Source organism: Leucopleurus acutus (assembly GCF_964270905.1).
Source record: "Leucopleurus acutus genome assembly, chromosome: 7".
Lineage (NCBI taxonomy): Eukaryota > Metazoa > Chordata > Mammalia > Artiodactyla > Delphinidae > Leucopleurus > Leucopleurus acutus.
Genome location: NC_139150.1, coordinates 33,128,838 through 33,149,919, shown reverse-complemented (window position 1 = coordinate 33,149,919; position 21,082 = coordinate 33,128,838). Strand labels below are relative to the sequence as shown.

Below are 21,082 nucleotides of genomic sequence, written 5' to 3'. Positions count from 1 at the left end.
ACAACATAGTGAATTGGGTAGGGTTTTTTTGCAGTTTACATTCCATTATAGGTTATTACAAGATATTGGGTATAATTCCTGGGACTATACAGTAAATCCTTTTTGCTTATCTATTTTATGTATAGTAGTTTGTATCTGTTAATCCCATACTCCTAGTTTGTCCCTCCCCGCCCCCCTTTGGTAATCGTAAATTTGTTTTCTATGTTTGTGAGTACTCTTAGACTTACAATGACGGAAACTAAGAAATTAACACTGGGACAGTATCAGCTAAACTAGAGACGGTACTCAAATATCACTGGTTGTTACACTGATTCTTATTCTGGTCCAGGATCCATACTGCATTGACTTGTTAGGTCTCCTTAGTCTCCTCCAATCTGTGAAAACTCCTTGGTCTTGCCTTGTCTTTCATGACCTCGACACTTTTGAAGAGTCCTAGTCAGGTATTTGTAGACAGTCCCTCAATTTGGGTGTGTCTTATTTTTTCATAATTAGATTTACTTATGGATTTTGAGGTTGATGACCACTGAGATGATGTGCTATTCTCAGTGCATCACACCAGGAGATACAAAGTATCAGTACCTTATCACTGATGCTAGCCTTGATGACTTACTAAGGTGGTGTCTGTCAGGTTTCTCCATTGTGAAGTTACTATTTTTCCCTTTATAACCAATAAATATTTGGGGAGACATTTTGAGCTAAATATTTTGTTTTTTCTTAAAAGTTTTGCCTGCTAATTTTAACATTCTTTGGTGCATCTTCTCTGGAGCAATTACTACTGTGATGTTCTAATGGTGTTTTGCTATTTCCCTTATTCCTTCCACATTTATTACTTGGAATTCTTCTGTACAGAAGACTTGTTCCTTCTCCCCTGATTTATTTATTCAGTTATTTATTCGTATCAGCATGGGCTTGTGGATATTTATTCTCTGGGTTATAATCCAATACTACTGTTATGCCCTGGTCCCTTGTATTGGAGGGTGCTATTTAGAAACCAAAATCTGGATAGTAGGTTGCTCATGGCTACTGGGATATCACTGGTTCTAGGTCCTCTCAGTGAACAGAGCAAGGAAATATATGAAGTCTACTAACCCATGCATACACACATAACTCTACAATAAGTATATTCCTATGTCTATCAATCTGTGTATATATGTATATTTATGCATACATTCATACTGATTCATACTGACACCTCTGACTCCAATCCAATACTCACAGGATTAGTTCTAGCATTTCCCCTTTGACTCAATCTCTGACAGTTAAAAACTGGGCTCATTATCTATAATATATTTACTTATTTGTTCAACCCTAGTACATATATAAAGTGTATATGTACACAAAAGGTATATATATGTAAAGTAGCTTCACAACTGCTACACCATAACGCCTGCAAGAAAAAAAAAACCTCAGATGAATTGGGAGATTGGAATTAACATATATACACTACTATGTATAAAATAGATAACTAACGAGAACCTGCTGTATAGCACAGGGAACTCTACTTCACTTTGCTGTACAGTAGAAACTAACAACATTGTAAAACAACTATACCCCAATTAAAAAAAAAATCAACTAGAGTACAATGCTTTTGTACAGTTCTTTTTGTCTTTACTTTACTCTCACAATATCCATTTACATGTTTTCTCCCACCTCCTAAAGTGCAGTTATGTCATTCACTTGTAATACAACTATATCTGTTGTCATGGTCTGCGTACATCCTTAGGTCCTGGTTGATTTTTTTAAAATTTGCATACAGTAAAAATAACTGTCGTGTACAATTCTACAGGTATTAATAAATACGTAGAGTTGTGTATTCCACCAACAGAGTACCATATGGAACAGTTCCATCATCCCCCGTATTCTCTTGTGCTGTCTCTTTCTAGTCAACCCCTCCCCCCATCCCAACCCATGGAAATAACTGATCTGTTTTCCATCCTTATAGTTTTGCCTTTTGTATACTGTCATATAAATGGAATCAAACGATATGTACACTTTTTTGTCTGATGCAGCATGATGCCTCTAAGATTCATTTAAGTTACTGCATGTGTCAGTAGTGTGTTCTTTTACATTGCTGAGTAGTATTCCATTGCATGGATATTACCACAGTTAGTTTACCTGTTCACCTGTTATGAGATGTTTCTAGTTTGGGGTATTTATGAAAAAACTGCTGTAAACATTCGCAAACTGATTTTTGTATAAACAGAAGTTTAAAAAAATTCATTTGGGTAAATATCTAGGAGTGAGAGAGCCAGGTCACATGCTATATGTATGTTTAGTTTTATAAGAAACTGACAAACTTTTTCAAGGCGGCTGTATCATTTTTGCATTCCCACCAGCAATGAATGGGAATTCCAGTAGCTCCACATTCTCACAGCACTTGTAACTTAATTTTTTTTTTAATTTTAGGCAGTCTAATAATAGGTGTAGAGTGCTGTCTCATTGTGGTTTTAAGTAGCATTCCCTAAATAATGATGTTGAACATCTTTTCATATGTTTACGTGCCATCTGCATATTTTCTTTCATGATACTTTTCAGATACTTTGCCCATTTTTAAATTTATTGGTTGTTTTCTCATTGTTGAGTTTTGAGAGTTCTTTATTCTGGATACAAGACCTTTATCAGATACATGATTTGCAAATATATTGTCTAGTCTGTGGCTTGTCTTTTCATTCTCTTAATGCTGTCTCTTACAGACAAAAGATATGAATTTTCATAAAGTCGAATTTAACATTTTTTTCTTTTATGGATCATGCTTTTGGTACCATATCTTAAACTTACTTGCCAAATCCAAAGTCACACAGACTTTCCCCTAGAAATTTTATAGTTTTTCATTTTGTATTTCAGTCTATGATCCATTTTGAGTTAATCTCTGAATTAGCTGTGAGAAATATGTGAAGGTTCATTTTCCTGCATATTTAATTGTTCCAGCACTATTTGTTGAAAAGACTACCCTTTCTTTGTTGAATTGCCTTTGCACCTTTGTAAAAAAAAAAAAATTCAGTTGATTATTCTTTGGCCTCTCTATTCTGTTCCATTGACCTGTGTGTCTGTCCTTCCCTAATACTGTACTGTAGTTTTATAGTAAGTCTTGAAACTAGGTATTATGATTCTCTTTGTCATAATTCTTTTGCCTATTATAGTTTATTTGCATCTAAATATAAATTTAAGAATCACTTTCTAGATCTCTACAAAAAGAGCTAGCTGGGATTTTAATTGGGATTACATTGAATCTATAGATCAAATTACAAAAAAATTGATATCTATTTATTTAAGCTTATTTGATTTATCAGTGTCTTGTGGTTTTCAACTTATAGACTCTGCATATACTTTATTAGATTTATACTTAAGTATTTCATTCTCATAATACCTTTTCATATAATTTTATTTTCATATAATACATTTCAAATGTATTGTAAATGATATTTTAAGTTTCATATTTTAAAAGTCTAACTGTTCTAATTCTAATTGTTCATTGCTAGTGTGTAAAAATACAATTGGGACTTTTATATATTGACCTCGTATCCTGAGACCCTGCTGAACTCACTTCTTAGTCCTAGGAGCTTTTGTGTAGATTTTTTTGAGTTTTCTAAGCAGACAATCATATCATCTAAAAATAGAGATAGTTTTCTTTCTTCCTTTCCAATCTGTGTACCTTTTATTTGTTTCTTACCTTATTACACTAGCTATAGTTTTTGGTACAAAGTTGAGAGACAACATCCTTATTCCTGATCTTAGGTGGAAAGCACTCAGTCTTTCACCATTAAGTATGATGCTAAGTACAGGTATCTTACATGAGGTCCAGGAATTTCCTTTCAATTCTTAATTTGCCAAAAGTTGTGATCGTGAATGGAGTTTGAATTTTGCCAAGTGCTTTTTCTGCATTTTATTCTTTAGTCTGTTAATATGGTGAATTACTCTGACAAAGTGTTCTTTTTTGGGTATTTATCCTATTTAGTGTTCTCTTAACTTCCTGGACCTATGGTTTGGCATCTGTCATTAATTTGGGGAGAAATTCTTGGTCATTAAAAAATACATATATATTCCTCTGCACCACTATTCTCTCTTTCTTCAGGGGTTCCAATTACTTGTATGTGAGAGTATTTGATATTATCTCACAGCTTTTGGGTGCTCTGCTTTTTTTTTTTTTGCTTTACCTTCTTTTTTACTTTGTGTTTCAGTTTGGGTAATTTCTATTGCCCTATCTTCAGGTTCACTGATTCTTTCCTTGGCTGTGTCAGGTCTACTGAGGAGCCCATCAGAGGCATTTCTAATCTCTGTTACAGGTTTTCTATTTCTAGCATTGCCATTTGATTCTTTCTTATAGTTTCCATTTCTCTGCTGAAATTGTTACTCATAGGATCTTGCATGCTGTTCAAATTTTCCACTAGAGCCTTTAACATATTAATTGTAGTTCTTTTAAATTTCCTGTCACATAATTCCAACACCTGTTTCACATCTACATCAGATTCTGATGACTGCCTTACTTCTTGGGAGTGTGGTGTTTCTTGCCTTTTTGTACATCTTATAATTTATGCTAAAAATTGGACATCTCATTTAGAATAGTAGAGACCAGGACAAATATTTTCCTGCCTGGAAATGGGTACACCTTTCCTTCTGCTAGGCCTTTAATGCTCCTTCGAGCTACCTACAACCCAGAGTGGAAAAAGAAGTCCCTTTCTTACGTTTTAAAAGACTTTGTCAATAAGCTGCCTATATTATTAAGGAATTCTTCCTCTGCTTTTTCTATAAAGACCGACATTCCATAATAAAGCTTCTGGTTAAGCAGAAGGTAATTGGTATATCCCTAAGAAACAGATCTATCCCAGCCAAGAGCAAAGAAACACAATACTCTAGGCCTTGTGTGCAGCATTATTCGGGAGGGAGCAGATAAATATAAAATTTGGGATGCTCTGAAATATTTGAACCATTCCTCTCATCCGCAGTGTGGCAGATTGATCATGTAATGGCATCATCTCCACCCCTCCCTGGATCAATACCCTTTGCTATGTAACTCTGTGTGGTCTCCTGCACAGAGGGTGTGATGACTTAGTTACTTGATTGGTTTTCAACTTATGCCTTTGACTAGTGCCATTACCCAAGGTTGCTGTGGGCATACATGGCCCTGTTTTTTTGGTCACCCCAGCCAAAAGCCAAACATCTAAGTGATCCCCTCAGACCAGAAGAACTGCCTAACTAAGTCAAGACTAAACTGCCCAGCCACAGACTTGCAAGCAAAAGAAATGCCTTCTGTTTTAAACCACTGTGCTTTCGGGTGGGAACAGAAAGCTGACATTCCCAGTGGGCCTTTGGGCTTCCTGAGATCTGGGAAGTGTTGAAGCATACTCTGATCCCATTCCCCCCAATTCTGTGTCTCCTAAGGCACACTTCATGTGAGAAGCCATGCCTTACAAATATCCCGCCATCGCAGTGGTGCTTGTTTTAAGCAAAGTACAAAACCCAGATTTAGGAGGCTCATATTTTGAATACTAATTTCTAATTCTTCCTAACGCAGTCTTTGAAAAGCACTTCATGTCTCCATTTTGCTGCTGGAGCCTTTGACAGAAAGCCCACTCCTGTGTCCTTTGGTTTAGGGCAGTGGTTTCTAAGAACTTGGGCTGGGCTGGCTGCAACACTCTCTGGGGAGAAAAACAGATTCCCCTAACCCTACCCTAAGAGTTTCATTCAGTTATGCTGTGTGGAACCCAGTAATCTGAATTTTTAAACAGCTCCCCAGGATTACAGTATATTCTTATGTTAAGAATATCAGGTGATCATTAAACTGAATCGTTTCCCCAGTCTTCTGTTTCCTGAATGCATCTTTAGACACAATTTCCTTTCATCAGAACACACTTGTATATAGATTAAATGATAGGTGCATCCAAGTGAGGTAATAGTTAATATAATTTATAACTTAGATGCCTACCTATTTCCAACACCAATTAAAGGAAGCTAACAATATATAACACATCTAATAAGACCATCAAAATAGAAACAGAAAATGTTAGACAACAGAGAAGAGGAAAACTATATCAAAATTCTAGAGTAGCAGATTTACCTTAATGAGTAGCTGAGTCTCCTAGCAGCAAAGGCAAAAAGCGAAATATGCTAATTATAGAATTCTTACTATCAGATGAAATAAAATGTATCGAAGTATCTGATGAAATAAAATGATATCGAAGTATCAGTAGAGACATTTTTTCCATAGAGCTGAATTCTAAAAGGAACTTAATTACATAAATCCTATTACACAAGTAATTTTGAACATAATAGAAAATATGCTAATGTATAGAGAGAAATTTTTTCTGGAGTTATATTGTAAAGAAACTAATTATACAGGTCCAACTGCGTAAGGGACTTTGAATAACAAAAAGAGTTGTATAACCAACAGTGGTTGGGCAGACAATAAAGACTATTTCTCATACATCCATTAAGACATCAATCTCTGGAGGCACTTCTGGGCAAAGGTCCAAGGGTGAGGCCTTCAGACGATCTAACTTTTCTCAGGGAAAAAGCTTAAGACATCTAGAAAATAAGATGAAGAGTGCGGTTGTGCCTGGACTTGGGGTCCTCTCAGAGGAGGAAATGGGCTATACTGTCCCACTGCAGGGGCACCTGGAGAGCCATCTGGTAAAGGAGCCAGTTCATGCTCATGACTAGGTACCCACACTCTGGGGGCTCACTCCATTAATCAGCGCCGGAGGAGGGACTCAGGAGGTGGAGGGGGAAGATTCTGAAGACACTGGAAGGCCTCCCCTCCCAGAGGCATGTGGGGTTTTCCACGGATTGCAAATCCCACAGTTTGCTACCAACGTGGTGACTGCTCTGGGGCTGCACTAATGGAGGAAAGGTGCCAGAGCAGGGAGGTGAGGCCCTGGCTCTGTCCTGCCCACAAACCTCCCTTTAGTTCCTTTCCTACACCACACTCTCATCTCCGGCGCTCTGCACGTGCCGTCCCCTCACCCTGGGACAGTCTCCCCCTCGCCCCACCCTTGCCCCTTTCATCTGGCACTTCATCCTTCAGAGCCCTGTCTAGATGTCACTGACGCCCTCAAGCCTCGGCAGAAACCGAGCCGTGCCCCACAGCATCCTCCCCTCTCTACAACAGACCCTACCACACCAGTGTGAGACGGCTGTGTCTGCAGTGACACCCTGAGAATGGTCACCAAAGCCCTGGTTCACTGCTGGATCCTCACTGCTGGAAGTGCCAGGCACAGAGCAGATGCTCCGAAGATGTGGACAGTGGATGCATAAGGAAGGAGTACAAATACTACTGCTACGACTGTCAACAGTAAGGGCTGACACTTATACAGGCATAACAGGTACCAGCCCCATTCTAAATGCTGAAGTGTAAGGCTGTGATTAGAACCCAGGCAGTTGCTCCTGAACCCACACTCTGAACCCTTTTGCTCTAAATCAGTGAACAAAAACACGTGCCGTGTGAGGCTGCATGACCAGTACAGGGCTGGAGAACTTAGTGCTCACCCCGGCATCGCATCGCACCTCAGCACCCCTCCCACCTGGAGGTATCCTGGAGATCGGGCGAGAGGTGAACACACGTGTGCAGGAGACCAAGGGCACAGGGTATGATCTCGGCAGCCACCCTTCTCAGAAAGCCCAGGTGCGGCCAGATGGGAGGTTTAGTCCTATCCCACGACGGTGGCACCGCCTGTGCTCCCCAGGCGTGGACCATGCTAGAACAGGACCTGTGAGCGTCAGAGGAGCAGACGGAAACAGAACAAGCACCTTGCCACCAGGAACACTGCCGCCTGCAGAGGAGACCAGGAGCTCAGACGGGCTGGAGCCAGGCGCTGGCCCAACAGGACTTGACCGATGGCTGGGCTTCTGCTCAGATAATCCGGCTGCTTTTTTCCTCTGGGCAGCGATCTGGGACAGAACACTGTCTATGCTGCCACCTGAGGAAACAGGAATAGGAATGACTGCCTGGGTCCAGAGCACTGCAGTGCGGGCGGTGGACATCAGGTGCCGACCTGGCTGAGCCAGAACCCCGTTTCCCAGACCCCCGCCCCTGGATCTGGGTCAGGGCTAACCACAGGAGGACTGTGCATGACAACTGGCAGGTGGACGGCCATCAAACTGGACGGCTCCAGTTTGTCCTCGCTTTCCCCCGAGCCACGGCCAGTTCAGTCAGCCGCCAGCGGGCACAGACAGCACGCCCTGTCCTGGGTTCCCCCAGCAGCCCCGCTGCAGCGCCTGCCAGCAGCTCCACATGCTGCCACGCCAGGGCTCCTCTGCCATCATCCAGCCCCCGCTTCTGGATCTCTACGCCCCCAGCTACTCCCACAGTTGAGTCAATAACTTTCTCACTCCATAATACTCAGGGGGTTAGCTTCCCTGACTGAATCCTGACTGCCAAGTTCCCTCTCCCTGTTTCCCCAAACCTACCAGCAACCTTGAATTATTAGGAAGGAAAAGGGGAAAGTGATAATATCCAGAGCGCGGGAGGGCACTGGAGGGAGAACACTGATATCTGACATTTATAGAGCACTTACTAGGTCTGGAGGGCAAAGTGTAAAGCTTCAAAGACAGGCACACCCACTGCCCCCGCCACCCTGATTCAAAGGCACTTACATTAAGCAAATCGCTAAGCAAGCAAGCAAGCGCAGAGCTATGGAGCCATTACTTAGAGTGGGATCTCCAAGAGCAAAAATCGAGAACAGCCTGAATGGTTGAACACCATTCAACAAGAGGGAACTGGTGAATTAAAACTGACACCTCATATGAGTGGAAGGCTGTCTGGTTATTTAAAAGATGCTGTAGCTACACGTGTACTGGCATAAAGAGGTGTTTACAACATGGTAATGGGTACAAAGAGGAAAAAGGTTACAGAGCAGACTACACTGGGAAGTCAGCCTGCTTGCGTGCAGGTCCTGGCTCTGCTACTTCGCAGCTGTGTGGTCCTGGGCGAGTTATTTAACTCCCCTGAGCCCCAGTTCCCTCCTCTGTAAAGTGGAGAGGACACCTCACAGGTTGTTGGAGGACTGAAGGAGATAATCTATTTAAAGGGCACTGTGCCTGGCACACACTAAGTGCTTAATAAATTATTATTATGCTTTCAAAAATATGCATTAAAGTACTTTGCGAAGATATACACCAAAATGTTAACAATGATCCCTAGTGGGTGAGATTATACTTTTTTTTTTCTTTATCTGGTTTTCAAGCTTTTCCATAAGAAGCATGCATTCCTTATGTAATGGCATAAAGCAGGGTGCCTTCCTGCAAAGCTGGCTTTGGTTAATCCTGGATCCCCTCGGGGAGGACCAGAAAATATCCTGTAACCAGCCTCATTACCTATTCCCATACTCTGGTGTTTTGCTTGGTTTTTTATAGTATTTACTATCATCAGATTTTTAAAAAATTATCTGTTTATACCAGAATACAACTTCTTACAGAACTGACTTTGAATTTTTTATTGCTAAATGCTCTATCGCCTAGACATTGCCTTGCATCTAATAAGTGGTCAACAATATTTGCTGAAAGAATATGGTAAACAAATGTAATGATGTGAAAAGAATTAAAATTAAAGAAAAAGAAAGTATGCCAATAAGCCCCAAATAACTGTGGGGAAATTTGCTTTGAGTCTTAATTGTCTCTGGGCAAATCTGCTGTGTGTCTCTGGGCAAATCTGTCACCCACTCTGAGCTTCAGTTTCCTCATCTGTTCATTGAAGGGTCAGGATGAGAAGATATCTAAGGTTTAATCTTCAAGGATTTTAAATACCGCAAGAACACCATGTATTTCTCTTAGTTTCTTGTAAAATTTTCCAAGAAAATAAAGCATTACAGACTATTTCTTCCCCTCCCCTGCCCTAAGAAAATGCATAGAAGAAACTATGAATTGTGAATTCACTGAAAAATCCTTTAGGCACATCAACGAGAAAGACAGGTTGTATGCAGTGGTCTCTAGGACTGTCCCCAGTTCACACCCTCAACCCCAAGGGATCTTCCCACCTCCCTGGAGTGGCCTGCCTGGGTACCCACCTGAGCGGTTGTGTAGCTCCCCACCGTGCCTGCTCATGCCTCCTACCCCACTGGAGCCACCAGAAGAATGAGGTGAGTGGTTGAAGTTTCCAGAATTGGCAGGAGAGGCTGGGCTTCTGGAGAGAGATGGAAATTTAACTGGCCTGACGGGAGTCTGCAAGAACAAGGTGGATATCACAGTTAGGGTTTGCTGTTCATTCCTTCCGATGCACAGATCACAGTGCTGAGGGACGGCCCACCCCAGCCGGTGCTTGCATCCACTGGCATGTCCTTGCCCACCGGTGCTCATCCTGCTAGGAGTCCCCCAAGGGATGGCAGTTCACATCTATCTGCTGACAACTTGACCGACCATTAACTCAGGCTGAGCACCTGTGACATCGTTTCCTACAGGTCACCCACCTGCTCCCATGTGGTGGACTAATGTAAACCCACTCTGTCCATTTTTGAGTACCTCCAGCCACCAGGCCCTTGGTCTCCAACTAGTGATTTGGTATTACGACAGTCCAGGGAGGCAGCAGCAAGCAATGGGGGTCAGACAGAGACGGGGGCCCTGAGGTTCTCCAATCAGTCGACACAAAGCGGCAGGGTCAGGTCCTAAATCCCTGTCCTCGGTTTGCCCATTTACTGAACCTACATTATTTACAGTCTACACATATGGAGATCAGCTCCCACAACGGGACGGACTACCTTAGTATATCACAGAGACACACCGAGGGCCACCACGTCAGAAACCACTGTGGTCAAAAGGAGACAAGTCACACTTTCTGGTTGCAAGAAAACACTAGTGGCACACATAGTTGCCCCCCAGCATTGAGCTTTGTCCTGGACCTGCGCAATGTAGTATGGAACTTAATTAGAGGCCAAGAACCTGATTTCTGGTCCCAGCATCCCCGCCCCAACTTGGCTGGGTGACCTTCAGCAACTGACTTCCCTTCTCTGGGCTGTTTCCTCATCTACTAAAGGGAAGGGTGGATTAGATCAGGTCTTCAACCTGTGTTCCAGGGAGAGGGACTCCCATTTTCACTCCATTCACTCTAACATTTTAATCTGCTTACATATTAAGTTCTTCGGTAGGGTTTCATTAGACAAAAGAATATCACTCATTTAAAAGAAAATAAAAAGCTTCAGCCCCCCTGGATTAGTGGGTCTCAGGTCCCTTCTGCCTGCAATGTCAGTGAGTGGTGACGTGTAAAGCATGTCAGCTGGACAACTTACGGTGTCTGTGCTCCCGCCGCCCACAGGTTGCCCCCTGCTGGCTCTCTGGGGCCGCACAGTCTTCATGGGGTCTGCCTTCCCGTTGTGACATGTCCGGGACCGATCCGAGCTCCACAGCTCAAAGCTGGAAGGGGGTAAGAAAGGGGGGATGACTGCCTTCAGCTTGTCGCTTGGGAGTCTGGTGAAGGGGGCTCCATTCCGAAGCTGAAAAAGACAGGCTGTGGGTTAGGCAAGCTCCAAGAGGGCTCCCTGCTCTGCGAGGAAGGCTCCAGGTTTCCCCTGCTTCTCAGAGAACGGCAGCACTACCTACCCCTCCACCCAAGCCAGAAACCCACATGATGTCCTCAGCTCTCTTCCCAGCAACCAAGCGATTCCCACAGCTGCTCTGCTCCAACTCCCAGGTTCTCTTGCATCTGTCCACAGCAGAAACACACAACAGGGGCGGGGAGTATGGAGAGTCGTGGGGTAGCCAAGAGGTGATACGTGTGCTGTGATGGGGCAGCACAGGGGAGGGGCCACCTCTCCCTGCAGGTAGAGAGGGCATCTTGTGGGTGGGGGGGGGCACTTGAGCTGAGCCCAAAGGACAACAGAGAGGTTTGGGGAAAGGGCACTGCAGACCGAGGGAAGAGAATGTGGAAAGGCCTGGAGGCAAGAGGAGCAAGACCAGTGCACAGAATTGCAAGGACACTGGTGTGACCAGAGCTGGGGGTTTCGGGAGGAGGGGATGAGGGTACTGGAAGGCCCAGGCTGGCTATCTGTGAACCCAGCCAACCCTCCCATCCCCCATCCCACCACGTCCTTCCTACTCCAGCCACACCTCCCACTGCTGACATTTTTAACTGCAATTTAAGTTTTGAAAATGTGATTTGGGGTCAGTATAAAATCCACACAATGATGACTGGCGGATTGTCAAGGAAAAGCTTTCACACAGTCCAAGCTAACTTTAATTAAGAAAAGACAGTGAACTTGGTGCCAGATGGTGCTTTGCAGGGAAGGGCATACCACAGCTAAACCTGCCTCGGGAGCCAGGCAGGTGGGCATCTCCACAAGGATGGCTGCAAACGCCCACTCAGCAGAGCACCGTGGCCATCCTCCATCTGCAACGGGGCAGGCAGGCACACTGGTGCCCTCTAGAGGGCATGAGGAGGTGAGACAGGAGAGCAACAAGATGGGAGGGTGGGCATCCTGGGTTCCCACCCTGGCTCTATCCTGCTTTTCTGAAAGTCCGTGAATAAGGGCTGTCCCCTCTGGACCTCGACAACCTCATCTGCCTAAGGGTATTCATCAGAGCTGTTAAAACAATGAAAAACTAGGAACCCCAAAGTCCAGCAGGTCAGTCTTAGATAAACAGATGAGGGCGCAGTCCCATGATGGAATGTTCATCCTGCAGCCATTGGGTGTGATGGGACCAAAGAGTGTTTCTGACACAGAAAAGATGGTCATGACAAACTGTTAATACACCAGGTTCAGCACAATATGGGGAGGATAACAGTGCCTGACCTGGCATGGTTGTTGGGGATATTAAGTGAGTGAATATATGTAAAGTGCTGCAAATACTTAATAAGCATTTGGCTGGTACATACTTAGTGCTGTGTTAAGTATTTGTTTACTATATATAACACGATATCATATTCACAGATGTGAAAAAATGATTAGGGAAAATACTCAAAAGATATATGCCACAAAATGTCAATCATGATTATATCTGGATGTATGATCAAGGGCAATTTTATTTTTCTTTATACTTTACTGCATCTTCCAAAATTTCAATAACAGCATTTCTGTCTTCATACTGAAAGTAATTATTGCTGTTTAATAAAATTATCAAATGTTGGGCGGTACAAGTCCCACAGTCAGTGTGCAGACACCAATTTACGCCTATTACACAGCAGGGCAGAGCAGGCAGATCCTGGTCAGGGCTCCGCAGGTCCTGGGGCAGCTTAGTCTTTTGCGGGCTCCTCTGCTCCCTTCTTCTCTCCAATACTGCCCTCTCCTGGCCAGCCTCCAGATTAAGGCCTCAGAGCTAAAGGGACTTGAGCCCAACTCCAACCAGGAGACACTCACTTCAGAGAAGAGAAATGAAGCCCACAGAAGTGAGGTAACATGTCCAACGTCACACAGTAGATAAATGAGAGCTCATTCTGGGCCAGCCGCTATGTTAAGAACTTCCTGGGGATGATCTCATTGAAAAACCACAACCATGAGAGATCATCCCCTAAGTTAGAGAAGGCTAGCTATCACCTAATGTCCATCCTCGATATCTTCCTCAGCAGACACACCTGATACTTAGATGGGCACACGACCACTCGGAACAAAGACTTCATTTCCCAGCCTCCTGTGCAGTGTGAATGGGCCATGTGACTAAATTCTGGCCCATTTAATGTAAGCAAAAGTGATGTGTGAGTTTCCAGGAAATTTCTTTAATTTTTTGCGGTACGTGGGCCTCTCACTGTTGTGGTCCCCCCCCGTTGCGGAGCACAGGCTCCGGACGCGCAGGCTCAGCGGCCATGGCTCACGGGCCCAGCCGCTCCGCGGCACGCGGGATCCTCCCGGATCGGGTCACAAACCCATGTCCCCTGCATCGGCAGGCGGACCCTCAACCACTGCGCCACCAGGGAAGCCCAGGAAACTTCTTTAAAGACACCTGGCATGTGCCTATGGTCACCTCTTCTTCCCTCATCTTTCCTGTCAGCTGGAGTGAGGTAGTAATGGACAGAGCTCTGGCAGGCATCTTGGACCAAAAGGTGACCTTGGTAGTAGTAGCCATGGCTGGTAGACCAACAGGTAAAAGGAACCTAGGTCCCAAACTCTATGGAACAATAAACTAGTCTTGAACTTCACTTACTTGACAGAAATGTGATGCTGTCATATATTTATGCCAGTTATTTGGGGATTTTCTGTTACTCATAGCTGAACCTAATACTGATACATCTCTAATTTATAGATGAGGAAACTGAGGCCTCTCTCAGGCTGGAAACATACCCTCCTCTTTGACTTCTCTCTCCTTGGCTTTCCGTAACCAAAAGGGTGAGTTCAATGTCACCCATCAATTCCTATGCCTACAAAGCCCCTGTCCTCAGTACTGCCTCCTTCAGAACATGATTGGGGATTACCTCTGGCTGCTAAGCACAAGCACAGCCTTACCTGCAATTCAGGGCTGGCATCTGTCCTGATTTCTCGGTGCCAGAGATATACCCACTGTTACACATTTTGATATCGACCCCATCTGTAACCACCACAGAGAAAGACAAACGCCTACATCCCTTCTTAGAAATCAATCCCCTAACGATTGGTAGAGACCTGAAATGCTTTTAGAAAAGCCCCACACTCACCATGGTTGTCAATAACACATCTTCCTTTTCTCCTCTTGTGCTCCCAGGACCTGAGAAACAAATAGAAGTTTCCTGAAATGACCCCACCCCCACCCCACAAAGAGTTCATGGCATGACAAGTGACCAGGTCAGCCTTCATCCTGGAAAACCAACTCTCCTAAGTGATTAAATACTTAATAATAATTGGTATTCTATACCTGAATAGAAGGAAAGCACTTAAAAGGTATCTTAGAGTGTGTTTTCAGCTTTTCCATAAACCACTGTCATGCTGGGTCAGACAGTGGTACCTCCAGCTCAATAGTCTGTCTCAAACAGTGGTGCCAAAGGATCTAGTCTGGGTGTGGGAAGTCTGACTGTTAGAAGGGATCTGATCTAATTGACGTCCCAATCAGTGTGGGAATCTCCTTCAGTGCCCTGGCAAAGTCATCCAATCTGTTGAATACCTCCAGTGGTGGGGAGCTCACTACCCCCAGCCCAACCCTGGTAATTCACTCTATTTCAAAACACTGTCAGTGCAAGACCAACCACATTCGGCAGGTGGGAAAATCGCCGATCGAAGGCAAGAGAGAGGCAGTGACTGGCCAGTGGTCTCTCAACAGGGCATGTGGGACAGGAGCCTGGGACTCGTGCCACCAGCTTCCCCATTCTACCACACTGACAGCAATTATGTCCCTTCTTTGCCAGACCAGCCACTCTGCCCCAGTGTCACATTCCAACAGCATCTCACCTCTGGCATCAGCCCAGGAGGTGGGACAAAGGGAAGAGGGTGAGGGCAAAAAGGTTCAGGGTTTGACCATTCTGGAAATTCTACCACACATGCAACTTCTTACCATTGTCTTTGGTGGTGGGGGTCACGTCGGGGAGTCCAGAGCGGCTCGTCTTGTCTGGGGGGGGCGCCCTCATTGTGGAGTCCAGTGCTGGCTCTGGCTCATCACAGAAAGGCAATGGCTGGTTGCTGGACAGCCCACGGGGCAGTGTCTGCATCAGTTTGAGCTTCCGGAACCGATTGGACATTCGGTTCCACCAGGACTGCCAAGGAAGTGCAGAGCAGAGGTCATGCCCCAAGAACACCTAGCCCAGGGACAGTGACCACACTCGACACGTGCTTCCCTTCCCCTCTCCTGGGCCCACTGCGGGCATTACCAATCAACCATAGCACCCTTTCCCAAAAGCCATGGTTCTCTCTAAATCCTTCCTGACCCAGCCCTTAGGGGGCCTTTCTAATAGGCTGGAGTCGGCAGTGAACCCTATTTGCTAACCCTCTTCCAATCAATCTCCTTATTGCACAGATAGAGAAACACAGACCCAGGGATATCAATTTGCTCAATGTCTTACAGTCAAACAGGGACAGACAGGTGGACACAGAGGCAATACCAAACACCTTAACATCTATTACTGCATAACCTCCTTCCCCCTATTCCAGTAACAATGTGAGAGGTGTCAGGGTGTCCATACCAACGCCTGGACCATCTGCTCCTGTAGCTGATGCCTTCCCACCTAAAGAGAGGACAGGTGCCACCCCTAGGGTGTCTACATAATCCCACGATAGCTCAGGGGTTACTGGCACAGCGCCAAAGGGAGGCTGTGAGAGCCTGGCCTACAGAGATGGCAGTGAGGCAGGAATGAAGAGATCTATGCAAACAACACTGTGAGGAAGAATCCAGGGGCCTGAGTGAGCGACGAACATGAGAAGAATGCTAAGTCTGCAGATCTGAGAAGGTGCTAGAACCCCAGCCAGGACAAGGGAAAAAATAATTTTGATTTCCAACAAGCAGAGCACGGCTCGGAGGATAAGAAATTCAAAGAGAAACATTCAGCTTGCAGTTTAGAAATAGGCAACTGGAGCTTGGTTTTGAGGTTTCCGGAAGAAGCTGACGGGGGTCTGTGGACCACAGGGAGATCCTAGAATGGTGCAATCAGCAAATACTTTCCACACTAAAGCACAGGCCACAGACAGATGGCCTGGAAGAAGAGGTGTTCAAGGTTGGCCAGCTCAGTACTATATCATGCAAAAAAAATGTTTAAATTCCCTACATTTCCAAATTGTGTCTCTGCATCAAAATCTGGGTTTCTAGCTTCTCCTGAAAAAGATGGGAACATGTGGCAACATGGACCCACATACTTGCAAAGCAGCGACTAAGGCCACTAAGTGGTTACAATCACCCCAGTTTTCCCTGGTCCCCACCGTTCCCTATTGCTCACCTCCAGCTTACTTCCTGCCCCTGCTGGGCCCCCCACCCCAGCCTACACCAGCCCTGGTTAACAAGGAAGCGGCAAGCATCTCCCCGCTTCACCCATTCTGGCCTGGCTCTCTGACGCCATTTAAGACAAGAAAAGTCAAACCTTAAGTCCGCCTTTGTCATCAGGCAGCACTGGGACACTCCAGGGCTGTCGGACCTTCGAGTGGGGCGGGGGTGGTGAGTGGCTGGGCCGGCCTTTGTCTTTATTCACCTGCATGCAGACAGATGCCAGCAGTCGAACAAGTTCCGTGTCTATGGACACAAAAGGCAGCATTTTACCTGCAAATATGTCTGTCGGGCCATGGGGTGGGGGCCCAAGATGACCCCCATCAGCCTGAGAACTCAGCCCCACAGCTCCAGAGCCTGTGTTACTCCAGGATCAAGGCGTCCCTGCCCCTCCACTGGCTCTTCAAAAGGTGGCAAACAGGTGAGCAGGGCTTAACCCACTTAACCAGAAATAAAAGCCAGAAGTCCTGTCCTACCAGGAAGGCAGAGGGGTGGTGGGTTTAAAAAAGTACAGGCTCGGGACTTCCGTGGTGACGTGGTAGTTAAGAATCCGCCTGCCAATGCAGGGGACACGGGTTCGAGCCCTGGTCTGGGAAGACCCCATATGTTGCGGAGCAACTAAGCCCGTGCACCACAACTACTGAAGCCCACGTGCCTAGAGCCCGTGCTGCGCAACAAGAGAAGCCACCGCAATGAGAAGCCCGTGCACCGCAACGAAGACCACTTGCAACTAGAGAAAGCCCGCACACAGCAACGAAGACCCAACGCAGCCAAAAATAAATAAATAAATAAATTTATTAAAAACAAATAATAAGTAAAATAAAACAGCTGTTCTTTAAAAAAAAAAAAAGTACAGGCCCTACAGCCAGATGACTGAGGTTTGAATTCTGCCTCTGTTCCTCCCTGGCCATGTAACTGCAGGTAGATTAAGAGGTGACATTAGTACCACCACATAAAGGTATCTGGAGGATTTGAGGTAATTCCTAACATACAGTAAGTGCTTAAGAAAGGTTAAGTAGTATTAGTTATTATTAACTCAACTAGGCTATTGAAAAAACAACAAACAGGACTGAGAAGAAAATACTACCAACTATTAATATGCTTTTCTCTTGATGACTGTTTCCTTTTTTTCTCTCCAAGTGTTCAATAATAAGCATGTGTTTCTTTGAAAATTTCAGGCAAAAACTTCATTTGAAAACCCACTAGGAAAAAAAAAAATCCATTGGGGTAGATTGTTTTATTGGGAAAGGGAGTGGGGGAGAAGGGCGGAGCGGGAAGAGACACAGGGAAAGAGACGAGTCTGTCAGAGGAAAGCGTGTGTGGGAGGAGGCCGGGTCCCCGGGAGACTGATCCTGAATGATGTGAACCCTAGCCACGTGAGGAGTGAGATCGCTGCACTTGGGTGGAGGGCCCTATCTCTCTAGCAGGGCTCAAGTCTTCCCAGACGCCGGGCTCCTCCCCTCTACAAGCAGCTCTGCTTCTCTCGCTGCTCTCCAAGGATACAACAGGACCGGCACATATGTGTGATGTGTGGGGCCCGCAGGAGGGGAGGGTGGCGGGGGAGGTGATGCTGGCGGTAAGGAAGGGGCTGCCACCTCCACAGCTAAGGGAGGCCGCAGGAGTCCCTCCACCAGACACTGAGGAGGCAAAAGTCCTCCCCTCCACCGCCAGCTGCTTAGAATCCGACTCAGGGCTCAGAGCCTGCGGGCCAGGAAGGCCTCCCAGCTTCTCCCGCTCTGGGCTGAAACTCGGGGGTCACAAGAGAGACAAAAGGTAAGACAGACCCTGCCCCCTGAGCTGGCTAATTGGAAGCCCCAGGTCCCAGAGGAAGGCCTGTCAAAGTGGGGGAGGGTCTGAGGTGCCAGCTGGGGGCTTAGTAATGGCGACACTTCCAGCACAGGACCCTTGACCTGCAACCTCCACCTACACAATTAAGCCACGGGGGTCACTGCTTACTCTGATTCTGCTCGTGAGAGGGGCCTGTTTCCTCCGGAGTCAATCAGTTTCTGGCTGGGAGCACAAATACCAATCTAGGATTTGTGCAGTCTGCCAAGGCCTTCCCTCCTGGAGACTCCCAGAAGGCTGGAGCCGAGAGAGGCCTCAGGGTCTACCTGGTCCCAGCTCCACCCTCCTTGGGAGGAGTGAAGACTTGCCTGAGGCTGTGTGGGGAGCTCTGGGAGTCTGAGAGTGGCTTCCCCCTTGAATAAGCAAGTGCTTAATCACAGGTGATTATCTCAATTCCCAGCCAGAGAACCCGGCAGGCTTAAAACTCTTTTCCAGAAACAACCCACCAGGATCACTCAGCAGCATCACTAGGTCAAAGGCCGTGTACCCGTTTTTTGCACGAAGAGTGACATCAGCGCCTTGGTTTAGCAGATATTTGACAATCTCCTTGTTCCTGTGGAAGAAAGAAAAAGCCAGAGTGAGACCCACTGAAAGGGAAATCATGGCCTTGCTTCTGGGCAACATGAGTGGTGGCTTTAACTACAGCAGCATCTCTGCACCTGTAAAAGGGCTTGGAAAGCTGTGTCTCCCAGCCCTTGTTCCCTACACTGTGGCCAGCCATGACAGAAATCAAAGCCTGAGTGTTCCTTCCACAAACCAAAAACCAAGGGCTCTGCCCCAAAACTACTGGCCCCCAGGACCACATGCAGGCCCTGCCCCTCCAGCCCCAAATCAGGACTCCTGCAGCTGAAACATGAAGCCTCCCGCAGGCCAGGGTGTTTGATGTGGAAGTCTGAGGCCTACCAAATGAGGAAAGAAACCACTTCAAAAGGATACAGGAGACTGCTCTGATCACCTGAAGCAGGACAAGGGTGGAGCCCCTAATTTGGAATCAGATCACTGAGCAGGTATAAGGCTGTATGCAGATCCCTGCCTCTTGGTCAAGCCCACCCCAAGGAGGAGGCATCCAGGAGGGCAGAGGGATGACTGGATGAGAAGGGATTCAGAAGCACCAGTCAACGCTGACGCCTATGCAAAACGAGGGATAGGACAAGCCTCACCATCAGACGAGAAGCCAGTGGTACAAATGGCTGACGTTCATTCCCAACAGGGGCAACAGGGGGGCTGCTATATACACCAATGTGAAACTCCAAAAGAACTAATCTGTTTGCTCAACTGAAACTTATCTTTCAGTATAAAACCTTCCTTCTGCATGGTTTCTCATGACCACAGGTGAAATTGTGTGCCAAGGCAACAGGAAATCTGGACACAAAGGGTAGGAATGCAGGATAGACTGAGCCTGCGTGGCTTTTAGTCTTTTTTGAGTGCCTCAACATCGTCATAATTGGGGGGGGGGGGGGCTTATCTGTAGCATCTCGGTACCAGAAACCCATCAGGAACCCTCTTTCAGCCCGGGACATCTTAGCCTCCCCACTGAGGGAGGGGAGCTGGCACTGACCCGTGGTAGGTGGCCTGCATGAGGGCCGTCCAGCCATGCACGCCGTCCTGCTTGTCCACATCAGCATGCCTCTCAACCAGTAGCTGCACCAGAGGCAGCTGCCCCATGACAGCTGCCAGCATCAGTGGGGTCGCCCCATCCCCATTAACCAGGTTCACGTGGTTGGGGTCTTCATCGGCAATCTCTTTGACCAGCTGGAAGTTTCCTGCAAACAGAAGCAGAAGCAGAAGCCCTGGTGATGCGTGGGCCTGGCACCGCAGGATCATTTACCCAGTGGTTTCATGTAACAGATGTGCTAAGCCAGCCTCTGCACTGGGCTACTGGGCATCGCAGGGGCTACAAAGATGAGTCAGAGGTAGCCCACACTCTCAAATCCTTCTGTCTAGGAGGGATGGAGGCAAGCACACGAACGGCTTTCCCAAAAGAGAGAAAATGTCACTGACATCTTAAAAGAATGGTGATGAAGGGCAATGCGCACGCAGAAGGAGAGCTCAGGTCTCCCTGAGAGGTGAGGATAAGGGCGAGCTTCCTGGAGGTGGGGTGTCTATTTCAGGAGAGGCAATATTAGGCTAAACAGCCCTTCATTACAAAGAGAGTGGAGCGGGTAGGTGGGCAGCCAGGCATTTTAGAGGTAAGTAAAAGCCAGGACATAGCCACAGGATTTAGCTGGAGAGGCAGAGGGGGCCTGAGAGAGCAGTCTGGAACCTGTGTATAAAACAGCATGACTACCAGACTCCAGGGTCTGAACCTCCCTGGGTGAAACTAGAGTCAGGAAACAACAAAATGCCTGTTTCTTTCTCAAATACTCTGGGTGGCCTTGAAAAGGACTATAAATATTAATTAGGTTGGAAAAAAACAGCACTGTATTCTTAAATATCCAAAAAGATT

General features: G+C 46.2%; 1 protein-coding gene across 1 annotated transcript in view; it reads right to left on the bottom strand.

Annotated features, from left to right (window-relative positions):
• The window catches only part of ANKS6 (ankyrin repeat and sterile alpha motif domain containing 6), a gene marked incomplete at both ends in the record, with an annotated part of 53,155 nt that overhangs the window by 19,234 nt on the left and 12,839 nt on the right, over positions 1-21,082 (bottom strand). The window contains 8 exons of the mRNA XM_082842444.1: positions 7,744-7,913; positions 9,999-10,152; positions 11,214-11,417; positions 14,546-14,595; positions 15,376-15,574; positions 16,889-17,037; positions 19,083-19,189; positions 20,195-20,399. Coding sequence (XP_082698570.1) covers positions 7,744-7,913; positions 9,999-10,152; positions 11,214-11,417; positions 14,546-14,595; positions 15,376-15,574; positions 16,889-17,037; positions 19,083-19,189; positions 20,195-20,399 — 1,238 coding nt within the window. The remainder of the gene's footprint in view (positions 1-7,743; positions 7,914-9,998; positions 10,153-11,213; positions 11,418-14,545; positions 14,596-15,375; positions 15,575-16,888; positions 17,038-19,082; positions 19,190-20,194; positions 20,400-21,082) is intronic.